The sequence below is a fragment of the Oryctolagus cuniculus genome, chromosome 12 (genome assembly GCF_964237555.1).
Source record: "Oryctolagus cuniculus chromosome 12, mOryCun1.1, whole genome shotgun sequence".
Taxonomy (NCBI): Eukaryota; Metazoa; Chordata; class Mammalia; order Lagomorpha; family Leporidae; genus Oryctolagus; species Oryctolagus cuniculus.
In genome coordinates this window covers 57,876,631-57,889,315 of record NC_091443.1, presented here as the reverse complement: position 1 = coordinate 57,889,315, position 12,685 = coordinate 57,876,631, and the positions used below count along the sequence as shown (strand labels likewise).

The window sequence follows — 12,685 nt, the reverse complement described above, 5'->3', positions numbered from 1 at the left end:
TTGCGTTTGAACCAATACATGGGCTGGGGTAGGATGATGCAATTACCTAAGTAGACCCAGAAATCAACAGGCAGTGTCACTAATGGAACTTTAAGGGATTTCCAGCAATCCTTTAAGATTGTAGGTCATCCACTTTTCAAAATAAAATACAGCAATACTGTACTTTATCTTCTGATCTCTACTCATCCCCCACTCCCAAAGATCCACCCTCATACCACAAGGCCCTCAGAAATTGTAGAACAAAATGTACAAGAGGCTGAAAATATTTTTCTTGAGGAAGTATATTATGGGAAGAAGTGGGTTTTATTCACCAAAATATCCTCTTCAAAAAGGAGGGCTAGGTGTAGGCACTACGGTGTAGCAGGTTAATCTGCTGCTTAGGATACCTGCACTGGTTTGAGTACCAGCTATTCTGTGATTTTTTTTATATTTTTATTTTAATTTTATTTATTTGACTGGTAGAGTTACAGACAGTGAGAGAGACAGAGAGAAAGGTCTTCCTTCTGTTGGTTCACTCCCCAAATGGCCGCCATGGCCGGCGCTGCGCTGATCCGAAGCCAGGAGCCAGGTACTTCTTCCTGGTCTCCCATGCGGGTGCAGGGGCCCAGGGACCCGGGCCATCCTCCACTGCCTTCCCGGACCACAGCAGAGAGCTGGACTGGAAGAGGAGCAACCGGGACTAGAACCTGGCGCCCATATGGGATGCCGGCGCTGCAAGCGGAGGATTAACCAAGTGAGCCACAGTGCCAGCCCTACTCTGTGATTTTGATCCAGCTTCCTGCTATGTGCACCCTAGGAGGCAGCAGCTAATGGTTCAAGTACTTGAGTCTCTGCTATCCACATGGGAGACCTTAATGGAATTCCTAGCTATTGGCTTTGGCCTGATCCATCCTGTTGCATTCATTTAAGGTATCAACCAGCTGATGGACTAGTGCTCTCACTCTCCCTCTCTTTGGCACTCTTCCTTTCAAATAAATAAATAATGTATTTTTTTTAAAAAAAAAAGGAGAGCTATCTTTGTTGGGAAAATCTTTTATGAGTTCTTGTGGGACAGATATGATTTTATGATTTCTTGGTAGAATATCTGCAAGAGGTAAGTGGATGGTTTTGGTGGTTACCCTACTTACAATGTGGGAATAAGAGGGGAAAGATAGAAGAAGTGAGATGGAACCAAGATACATGATCTCCCTGCCAATCTTATTACCTGAGGGTGGGAGGTGGCATTAGCAGCATTAAAAACTCAAATTTCCAAATTTCTGCCTTTAAAGTATTCCAAAAGTCATATGAAAGATACTATAACTGTGGACATATTTCAAGTAAAATTATCTTGGACAAAAGGTAGAAAAGGGAGAAAACAAAAAGAAGAAAAGGAAAACTTTGCATATAAGACCTTTCCTAGCTTCTTGCAAAGAGCCTGGTGAGCAGTAAGTGCTTCAACTTCTTTGCTGACTGAGTGACTCTCCCGTCATTCTCTACTCTCCCCACTTTACACTCCAGCAATACTGAACTATTCACAGCTTTCCATTTGTCATGCTCTCTTTACTGTGTGTCTTCTGTGCTCTGAATATTCTCTGCTCTTCTTCCTTTCCCTTCCTCCCCCAAAAGCACACCCTTTTGTTCACTAAGGAAGTTCATGCTCATTTTTCTTCCTGTCTCCTGCCACTTCCTATGGACACAGCTAGCTCTCTCACTCCCATCAGGTTTAAACTAAAAACCCACACACTTAAATAAGGTCACTTGTCTCAATCTACTAAAAAACCAAAAATCTCTCTCCCCAAATCATCATAGCCCTTTTCTGTGCTTTATTTTTCCTCTTCAGTTCTTATCAATATTTAATATATTATATATTTTCATTATTGTCTATCTTTCTCAGTAGAATACGAAATCTATGATGACAGAAATTTTGTTTGACCAGTGCTTAGCAAATGCTTAATAAGGTATGTGTAGGATGGACTGAAGCCTCAGCTCAGGAACAGCCTGCACCAGATACCCCTAGACAGATTTAGATGTTTCTCTTCCCTCTCTTTATATGTCTTTCGAACCATATTGTACTTGTCTATTCATTGTTCTCTATAAGCTGGCAACTACTTTAAGGTGAAGGGTCTCACTGCTTCATCTTTCTATACTTAGAAATAAATCCTTTGTCCTTGGCACATGTCACTGAATAAATGAAGGACTGGTTATGTATTCATTGAACAGATGTGAGAACCTGAAGTTCAGAAAGGTTAAATAACTTCTAAGGACATCACCAGTTAGTTGCAAAGTTAAGATACTAATGAAAATGTATGCCATGTCACTTCCTTTATTTTTCCTTGTCACACTACCTTTTTTCAACTCTTACCACTTCTGCCTTCCATGTTCGGTCCTGTCCCCACATTTCCTATTTATCCACAATCTATCCACTATTAAGTACAAGTTCACATCTCACCTATTCAAGGAAATCTTCCTTGATGACTTTTACTCATATTAATTTCTCCCTTTTTTCCAGAAGGTTCTCAAGATAGCTCTCAGAGTAAATGGGAGAGAGTAAGATGTGGGGCATGTAGCCTTGGAGAATAGCTTTTCTAAGTCCTAACTACATTTCACCTTCCATATTGAGGCTTTTGGTGTAATGACCTATTTGCTTTGCAGGTAATAAAAAAACTAATCCCATCCTCCATTGATGCATAATTTCAGGTAGTGTTCTCTCAGGGTCTGGATACCTCTCTCAAGGATTTATATGACTGGTGACAGATTCAATTGTTTGCCTTATTTGAGCTGAGTTCCCAAAGAGAACTTGCAGAATGGAGTAGGTCACAAAGGGTTATCTAACAAACATCCTCACCTTGGGATTAGCTGTCAGGACACCTAAAGCTTTTCCCTTCTTGTCTCCATCTCTGCTTCTGTTGGAAACATGGGATTTAACCCTTCTTAAATGTGACTCCTCCAGGGTTCCTATGTGAGAAGCAAAAGCTGATTTCCTATTAGGCGTTTCCTCATGTTACCACATCCAAAATAGATTTAGTTTTTTCATTGGCCCAACACTTATTTTTCTTAGTAAACATACCACCATTAGTAAGTAACCATTTTTGTTGCTAGTGGTCCTTGGAAAGTAAGGCAAAAGTTGCTTACAGTCCAAAAATATGCTTAATATTCACCCTCATCTCCTCATCTTAATAGACAAGGACAAACTTGCAAAAAAATCTTTAATGCCTTTTTGTGCTTAAGATCATTAGCAGATAACTTAGTGTCTTACACAGTAATAATAAGCCCTGTGTCTACATAAAACGCTGAAATATCCATGATTTGGAAAGTGATTGTAAATTAAAAGTGCCCAACTGCTATGAGACTATCTGTATTCAGTTCCCACCTCTGTGGTTCATCAGTTTTGTGGCATAAAATTCCTTAAAGTCTCTGAGCCTCATTTCGCTCCCCTTAAAACAGGATCCTATCACTTTGTAAAGTTGTATTGAATATAAAAATAATAATTAACTAATTAAGTGATGATAGTCTCTCTGAGTGCCTGCTAGATACAGTAGAAGCTATGTTATAGAGCACATTACATGTGTGCTATCTAATTGCCAGCGCAAGAGCCGGCGCCGTGGCTCAACAGGCTAATCCTCCACCTTGCGGCGCCGGCACACCGGGTTCTAGTCCCGGTTGGGGCGCCGGATTCTGTCCCGGTTGCCCCTCTTCCAGGCCAGCCCTCTGCTGTGGCCAGGGAGTGCAGTGGAGGATGGCCCAGGTGCTTGGGCCCTGCACCCCATGGGAGACCAGGAAAAGCACCTGGATCCTGGCTCCTGCCATCGGATCAGCGCGGTGCGCCGGCTGCAGCGGCGGCCATTGGAGGGTGAACCAACGGCAAAGGAAGACCTTTCTCTCTCTGTCTCTCTCTCACTGTCCACTCTGCATGTCAAAAATAAAAAAAAAAAAAAAAAGGGCCCCACCCTAGTCATCTAATTGCCAGCGCAGTCTTCAGAAAGAAAGCGCTGAACACGGGACTTTGACCATTGCAGAAAACCAAAATATGTCCAACGAATGAGGCAGAGCCGGGGTAACAAGGCCGCGGCTGGCAGGCCACTGGTGGAGCTAGGAGCGGAGCCCAGTTTTCCGCCAGACCACAAAGCCCATGTCTCTGACCTCTACGCCGCATTTGTTTTGGCAACGTCCGAAGTGCTGAGGTCAGTCCTGGCACCGGAAGCCCTAACACGCTGCGGAGTGTTTCGTGTTTTTTGTTGTAAAACACCGGCGCTCTTCGGTAGAAAGGAGTAGCCGAGCTGGCTCTGAATGCTGACTCGCCTTGGGCCCACTCGTCTGGGCTACAGGATCTCCTTCGTTGAGGTTTACGGGTGAGATGGAAAACGCACCCTTCTCCATTCCTCTGTTCTCTCTCCCCCACAGCTGCGGTACACGGTGAAGGGCAATGCGGCTGTGGGCGCGCCGCTGGACTTTCGTCCCTGGGGACTGACGGGCCGGGGGCGGCCACGAGGGCGCTGAGATGCGGGAGCCTGTTTCCAGCCGGACCGCGTCCTCTGGCGCGCCCGAGAGCCGCGCCTGCGCACTTAGCCGGACAGCGCACCGGTAGTGCGGACGTGAACTTGCTGTCTTCGCCGTGCCTGGGCCCTGAGATGCGCTGCAGCCGGGTGCTTCCCAGCTCCAGGTGCGTGCAGAGGACTTCAAAGAGCCCGAGTGCGAGGTGGAGCGAAACCCGGGGAGGGCCGGGCCAGCACCCTTGAAGGTGCCCGGGGAACTAGAACAGAGGTGCCATGACCTCGAGTCCTCAGCACCTTCTGCTGTCGCACCTTGCCCTCCCCGAGTGTGGCTCGTGGGGGAGCGGGAATCTCTGAGAGGAAGGCGCAGATGCGATGCTTTTTCCCTGATGTGGGTCGTATCACATATGGCAGCTTCCACCCTGGCCCTTCCTTTCCTGGTATGGGATTCTGCAGACTCTGGACTCAGCTCTACCCACTACGTGCCCGTTGGTTGTGGGCCGCTAGGTGGAGGGCTCGCTGTCAGAGCCCTTTGTCCAGCGGGAGTCCCACAGGAGGAGAGGTGGGCGGGGTGGGGCGTGGGGCCGAGCAAGCTAGTAAGAGGGAAAGCGTGTGGTAAATGCCACCAGAGATTATTCCCCGACTGAAAGTTGTCTATGTTTCTCTCAGGTCTTTATTAATAGTATTAGTTGAGATATAACAAAATGTCAACAGGCTTTCAGCCTTGAGGTAACATTGAATTGTTATTGAAGCCAGTTTTTAGCCATCCCGTGGAATGTGTCTTACTCTTGGTAGGATACTTTCTGAATGGAACCGTTGAGCAGATTTACTATATATTTTTACTTAAGTTTAGCATAGGAAAAGTCACACACTTTAGGGTTGGCATCTAAGTGTTACCAACAACAACAACAACCAGTGGAAAGAAAAGAAAATTAGTTGAAATGGGATTTGGAGCTGTATGTGTACCCTGGTATAAGTACATGGGGGATCGCACTTGGAGAAGTGGGCATCCCTGACCTGACAATTACTAAAAGAAAATGAAATCATTGCTTACCGCCAATGGTTCTAACAATACGGGGCTCCCAGGGAGGGCTTTTTCACATGGTAGAGAGACAAGTAACAGTAGTACCCAGTCTTAGTGCTGGTGATGGATGATGAACCATAGACCTTTTTTGGCACCGCAGCTATATAGGTAGCCAATCTCTGTTACAAAGATGGTTGTCTTGCGTGGTTCTACTGTGGGATTTTTTTTTTCAGGTGTGTTCATAGAAACTTTTAGATAGGAGAAATTACAAAAGGAATTGAGAAGTATGGCTCCAGAACAGATTCTTTTGTGTGACCATTCAGACCTAGCCTTAGAAACTACTAAGGCTTTGCCTTCCTGGCCTTGTGGAGGGAAACTGCCTTCCCATACCAGATTTGGTTCATGACCTGTGTATGTGCAGTTTTAATGGCAGTCAAGCAGTAGCCATGCCCCTATAACTGCTTTTCCATCCAAGTGCCTCCAGTTGGAAGGTCCTTCCATCAGGGACCCTGGCTGAAGCACTTCCCAGAAGTCCTCATTTGCTAAGGCACTTTTCTCAATTTTGACTTGGGTCCTTTCTACTCTGAGCCCTTGCCCCAGGATTCCTAAAAAAGGAGCTTTTTGTTAGGAACTGTTTTGTAGCAAAGGGATTCCTTTCTGCGCATTACATCCACCTGGCTCTCACCTAGTGTCCTTGGTTTAATGGACCACTGGAGAACCAGTCCCTCTTTTTAACCTCTTGCTTATATTATCACAGTAAATGAGTAAAGGCTTTCTACTTTCAGTTTGGCTCATTGTCCTGACTTTTAGTTAGATGTTTTTTAGTGGGAGAGGTAAATATTTTGGGATAATAATGGCCCAGTGAAGAAAACCAGACATGTTAGTTTCCTTGGTTTTTGTGTCATTCTGTAAACTCTGATCTTTATCATCCTAATAGATTGCTTGAATAAAGTAATTTATTTTGCATTGAATAAAGTAATTGATTTTTCTGCAGGTTCCTCTGTCTCCTGTTGTGACAGGAGAGCATCTTTCACAAACTTTTTTTTTTACCTCTTTCTACAGATGGTTCACAAAACAATATTTATCCTTACTATACAGGATATGCTTTCCGCTTTGTTTTATTAAATAAAATAGAGCTCCTGATCCACAGGATTGACTTCACAATCAGTCTGAAAAGCATTGTGATCAAGCAACTAATAGAATAAATAAAAATGTAGATTTCTAATTCAGATTGCTGAAGAGAACCTCAGTAATTATATTTGTGATTTTTGTATTTAAGGTATTTTTGGGGCCAAGACAGTAAACACCATATATGTTGCATAGTTGCCAAATCAGCTAACCAAAAACTCTGAATTTCTGGTAGACTTAGCAACTCTGATCTCAAAGTAGATACATTAGAATGAAACCTTAAAAATAACAACTCTGGGCCGGCGCCGGGGCTCACTAGGCTAATCCTCCGCCTAGCGGCGCCAGCACACCGGGTTCTAGTCCCGGTCGGGGCGCCGGATTCTGTCCCGGTTGCCCCACTTCCAGGCCAGCTCTCTGCTGTGACCAGGGAGTGCAGTGGAGGATGGCCCAAGTACTTGGGCCCTGCACCCCATGGGAGACCAGGAAAAGCACCTGGCTCCTGGCTCCTGCCATCGGATCAGCGTGGTGCGCTGGCCACAGCGCGCTGGCCACGGCGGCCATTGGAGGGTGAACCAACGGCAAAAGGAAGACCTTTCTCTCTGTCTCTCTCTCTCACTGTCCACTCTGCCTGTCAAAAAAAAAAAAAAAAAAAAAAAAAAAACTCTGACTACCTTATGCAATGCAGTATTAGAAGAATGAGAACAAAATTGGCTTCTCTGATAAAAGAAAAGATAGGGCATAAAATGCTTGTAAGAGAGCCTAATAGGGCCGGCGCCACGGCTCACTAGGCTAATCCTCCACCTTGCGGCGCCGGCACACTGGGTTCTAGTCCCGGTTGGGGCGCCGGATTCTGTCCCGGTTGCCCCTCTTCCAGGCCAGTTCTCTGCTATGGCCAGGGAGTACAGTGGAAGATGGCCCAAGTACCTGGGCCCTGCACCCCATGGGAGACCAGGATAAGTACCTGGCTCCTGCCATTGGATCAGCGCGGTGCGCCGGCCGTGGTGGCCATTGGAGGGTGAACCAACGGCAAAGGAAGACCTTTCTCTCTGTCTCTCTCTCTCTCTCACTGTCCACTCTACCTGTCAAAAAAAAAAAAAAAAAAAAAAAGATAGCCTAATAAACTTCTGTATGTCTTATAGAGCTATAGAGGGGAGATATTTTACTTTTTATATACACTCCTGATTTTATGACTGCATTTTTTTCTTCCCACCACCAGGACTATAGGGTGACAAATCCAGGTCTATAACGCAAGTCTTCTGGGATTCTTCTCCAAGTTGTCCTTGTTGATCTAAAGTAATTGAGAAAATCTGATAAGTGGAACATTCCCTTCTTTGAGTATTTGTATGAGGTGCAAATTGAATGCAAATGCAGCTTATTTTTAGTATTATTATGTTTTAATTCTTATATATTTTACCTTTCTAACCTAATTCAGTTTTTAAGAAAAAAAGTATTAAATATTGATATATTTACCTAATAATACAATAGGAAAATTATATTGTCTACTTAATATTAATAAATCAACATGGTCCTCTTTTAATGTAGCATTAGAAAACTAAAATAGCAATTAGAAAAATAACTTAAATAGATTTTAAGTATACTTTTAAAGACTCACCTCTCCATGTGTGAAATTGGTTTTATGATTCTAAAGTACTCCTCTAAAATGGTTAATTTACTTGTAAACAGAGAAGTCCAAATTCTCGTTTACCTTTAAAACCTCATCCAAAGGATAACATAAATAATTTCTTTTCATTTGAATAAAAAATTTAAAGTTAATATATTTTTATTTTTAATTTTTAGGCACATGTGGAGTTTAAGAACACTATGGCATTCATCAGAGTGTATCACTGAATATGATGGCTGAAAACAATTTTAAAATGCTAAAGATTCAACAGTGTGTGGTAACTAACAAAATACCTAGAAACAGGCCATATATTTGCAATATTTGCTTCAAACACTTTGAAACACCATCAAAATTAGCTAGACATTATCTGATTCATACTGGTCAAAAGCCATTTGAATGTGAGGTGTGTCATAAAACCTTCAGACAACTAGTTCACCTGGAGAGGCATCAGCTAACTCATAATCTGCCTTTTAAATGCAATATTTGCCAGCGCCACTTTAAAAACCTGAAGACTTTTGTGAAACACCAACAACTTCACAATGAAACCTATCAGAGTGATGTTAAGCAGGTTAGAAGATTGCTGGAGGCCAAGCAAGAAAAGCCAGGGTATGGAGTGTATAATACTTTCACCACAGAGGAGAGATGGGCATTACATCCATGCTCTAAGTCTAATCCCACATACAGCACCACGAAGAGAAGAAAGAATATTCACGCATGTACAGTCTGTGGCAAGATGTTTCCATCACAATCAAAACTTGATAGGCATGCACTTATTCATACTGGTCAGAGGCCTTTTAAATGTGTCCTGTGCAGTAAATCTTTCCGGCAGTCAACTCATTTAAAAATCCACCAACTCACACATTCAGAAGAAAGACCTTTTCAGTGTTGTTTTTGTCCAAAAGGATTTAAGATTCAAAGCAAACTTCTGAAGCATAAACAAATCCATATGAGGAATAAGACTTTTCAGACTCTTTCATTAAAGATGAAGAATTCAGAATCATGCGCCCTGCCTAATAAATTAAATGCAAAACAGGATGGTTTTGAAAATGGTGATATGGGTGAATCTGAAGAGAATAATCCACTTGATGTCCACTCTATTTATATCGTTCCTTTTCAGTGTCCAGAGTGTGAAGAGTGTTTTGAATCAGAGCAGATTCTCAATGGACATAAGTGTTTCTCTGCCAGAGGTGGCAAAATTCCAGGCAGGCTCAAAAGAAGCTACAACTATAAAACCATTGTTAAAAAAATCTTGGCCAAGCTTAAACGTGCTGGGGGTAAAAATTTAGAAAACTTCCAGTCAGAGAAAAAAATATTTAAAAGCAGTTTCTTAAAAAACTATGATTTTCTTTCTTGCGAACAGAACTCTGAGCAAAACCAGAAAACATTAATGGGATCTCTTGGCAAACATGGGACATATAAGACAGTTGGCAATAAAAAGAAGAAAACATTAACTTTACCATTCTCTTGGCAAAAGCAATTCCAGAGCCAAAATATGGGGAAAAATTTGAAAAGTTTTCTTACAACAGAAAACATATTACCTATGGATAATTCAATGAATAATAAAGACTTAGCAATCTGTGGTTCACCAGGTGAAGAATTCTTTAATAACCATGAAGTGCTTCAGTGTGATTTTTCAATTCCAGGTGAAAACATACACACTGGACATAAAATGTGTCCTTGTGACAAATGTGAGAAAGTATTTCCTTCCGTATCCAAACTACAAAGACACTATTTAATTCATACTGGACAGAGACCTTTTGGCTGTAATGTTTGTGGGAAATCTTTTAGACAGTCAGCCCACTTAAAAAGACATAAACTAACTCATATTGAAAAGAGTCCTTATAGAAGATCTCTTTGCCAAGTAGAATTTGGAAATTTGAATAAACTTTTCCTTCATCCAGGTGATAATGTTAAGTGTAATACTCCCCAACAGTGTCAGGCTCTTGGTTTTCAAAAATACGAGGTTTCAGAGTCAGATGAAATAGCAGTTAAGGCAGAATCAGAGGATTTCATTCTAGATCCCCAGTGCAGGAACAAGCAGCTCCATCTCTCTAATGCACTTTTGGAATTAGAGCAGACCCATCATTCAGAGCGTCCCGAGAGAAATGATGGCCTCCTTTACCAATGCAGTGTTTGTTCTAAAAGTTTCCGATCTCCATCTAAACTGGAAAGACACTATCTAATTCATGCAGGGCAGAAACCATTTGAATGCTCAGTTTGTGGCAAAACCTTCAGACAGGCTCCTCACTGGAAGAGACATCAACTTACTCACTTTAAAGAACGATCACAAGAAAAAGTAGTAGTTATATAATTTCACAACCATTAACTCATTTATTGTCTCTGTTGATCTTCTATCATTTAAAATGCGTTTTTTTTTTTTTACCAAAGTCTGCATTAGGCTGAATGATTTAATAGGCAGCTGCTTGTTCTTTCATGATAAGAAGGTAAGATATATAGAAAATAAAGTTTTAGGAACAAATTAATTTTGGATGGAAGAACATGATATGATACCATAAGAAACAGTTATGTTAATATAAACATACATTTTGTATTGAAAATTGTAAATCCATGTTGTATAAATAATTTGGCCTCAGTTTTTTAAGGAATTGTTCCCTAAGACATGCCATCTTTTGAATATGTATACTCAAAAGATGTACAGGCAAACACTTACAGCATAGGCCCACTATGTTTGTATTTCATGTTTTTTACATTTCATATGAAAGCATATTTCTGTTTGCCTTTGGTTCAAATTGCAGGCAAAATTTTTTTCTTATAAGTTAGAAAATACAGAGTTAATGAAAATGGTTGAGAAAATTTAGCATTTTTTCATTGTTTTTTTCAAAGCTATTTATTCTTAGGACTGTGGTAATTTCCCTTCCTTGTCCTCAGGTATTGATTATTTTTTTTGCCCAAGCTGCTGTTCTCTTTCTCAAAAGAATGTAAAAGCAGCAGAGAGGCTAGTATGCACCCATACACATTCACCATGTTTACTTATCAGGAATATTTTGCAAGTGCCATAATCTTTTTGATAATATGTATGCAGTTTCACCTTCAGAGGAATAAATGCAGTTCATCTATTTGCTTGTTAATGGTTGACAGCATGGTAGTCCTAAACTGAAGACTGTCACCTAGAGATCTGTATTCCCATGAAAGTTTCACACTTACTTTTGTAAGCTTTCTTTTAATGCCTGTTTGGTCCTGTTATTTTACTAAGCCTGTGTACTAAGTTTGATCAAATAGCAGTGACTAAATCTAGTTTTAGTTTTTAACAACTATTGTTTTGATCTTTATTAATTGTCATTATAATTAGTAAGGCAATCATCCCTGTATAGGAATAAGATGCTTGTGGAATTAAAGGTACCACTTTGGAAAACAGAACTCTCATGATTCAGGAATTAAGCCTTTTAATCCTAAACTAGAAAACATTTATTTAATAATAACAAATTGCGCTTCATGTTTTTCATTGTTTATAAGATCTTTAATGACTTTTTTAGCAATAAAAGAAATTAACCACTATGTTTCTAAAGCGAAAAGAACAAGTGGGTATTTATCCTAGTGCACTTAAGTATGATGAAAATCCCTCTACTGAGAATGTAGATAAATTAATAATTGTAAGTTTTGCATCATATTCTAAGAACTGTCTTGTGGTAATGGGGGGCAATGGGGGAGAACAGGGAGGGGATTTGGTCTGCTTGCCTCTTACCAAAAGTTAATTTTAAGTAACTTGGGTTTAGTTTACAGAGCAAAACAGTGTGAGTAAAATAACCAATGATGTACAGTTGTGCCTGTTTTTTAAATAGAGATATCTAACTACAGCAGATGCTTTAAAGAACTATTATTTCTATTAGGTTTCCTTGAGATACTTTTCTTCAGTACAAGCAAGAGAATGATTTACAGAATTTGATTTAAACAGAACTTTCCAAGACATCTTCTATATAAAAGCAAAGTGTAACTAGTAACTAGTTCATATTTTCCAAGAATAGAAGTTCAAGAGTTTTTCTCCTAACATGTCTGATATAGATTTTGACATTTCCCTAAATTGTTTCTATAATTGTATCTAGAAGGAAATGTCTTACGTACTCCTTTCCCAGCCTAACAGGGAGAGTTCAGGAAGTGTTGTGTTTGTATGACTTGATTTGTCTAAGTGATACAATTTTTTTTGGCCCATGCCTTTTTAAGCTGTTTCATATTGAAAGTTGGAATACTGTAAAAATTTTGTCAAAGATGTACTGTAGTGCTATTTGAAGTACCCGAAACAGAATACTTAATTACCTTTGTTATTGCAAGTTTATTATGGAAACTTTATAGTAATGAAAATAATGTGTACATCCATGTTAAAAAGATTAAATGAATGTTAAGTGATGGTTTGCTGCATGTTAAAACTGTTAGTATTGTTGAATAAGTTGCTTTTTTGAAAAATAAAGTTTATATCTTTAAAGAGAA

The 12,685-nt window shown here is 40.6% G+C and overlaps 1 protein-coding gene across 2 annotated transcripts; it reads left to right on the top strand.

Annotated features, from left to right (window-relative positions):
* Positions 1-4,190: 4,190 nt before the first annotated feature.
* Positions 4,191-12,685, top strand: ZNF770 (zinc finger protein 770). Of its 2 annotated transcripts, none has more exons than XM_008269246.4 (2): positions 4,191-4,328; positions 8,419-12,685. In XM_008269246.4, the coding sequence occupies exon 2, from the start codon at positions 8,472-8,474 to the stop codon at positions 10,551-10,553; it is 2,082 nt and encodes a 693-aa protein (XP_008267468.2). In that variant the 5' UTR covers positions 4,191-4,328; positions 8,419-8,471; the 3' UTR covers positions 10,554-12,685. The 2 variants fall into 2 exon arrangements, with proteins under 2 accessions (XP_008267468.2, XP_008267467.2); XM_008269245.4 differs by lacking the exon at positions 4,191-4,328 and adding an exon at positions 4,503-4,639.

Excerpts from the sequence above, each read along its gene's own strand:
- ZNF770 (XM_008269246.4), top strand. The coding sequence starts at position 8,472 with ATGATGGCTGAAAACAATTTTAAAATGCTAAAGATTCAACAGTGTGTG.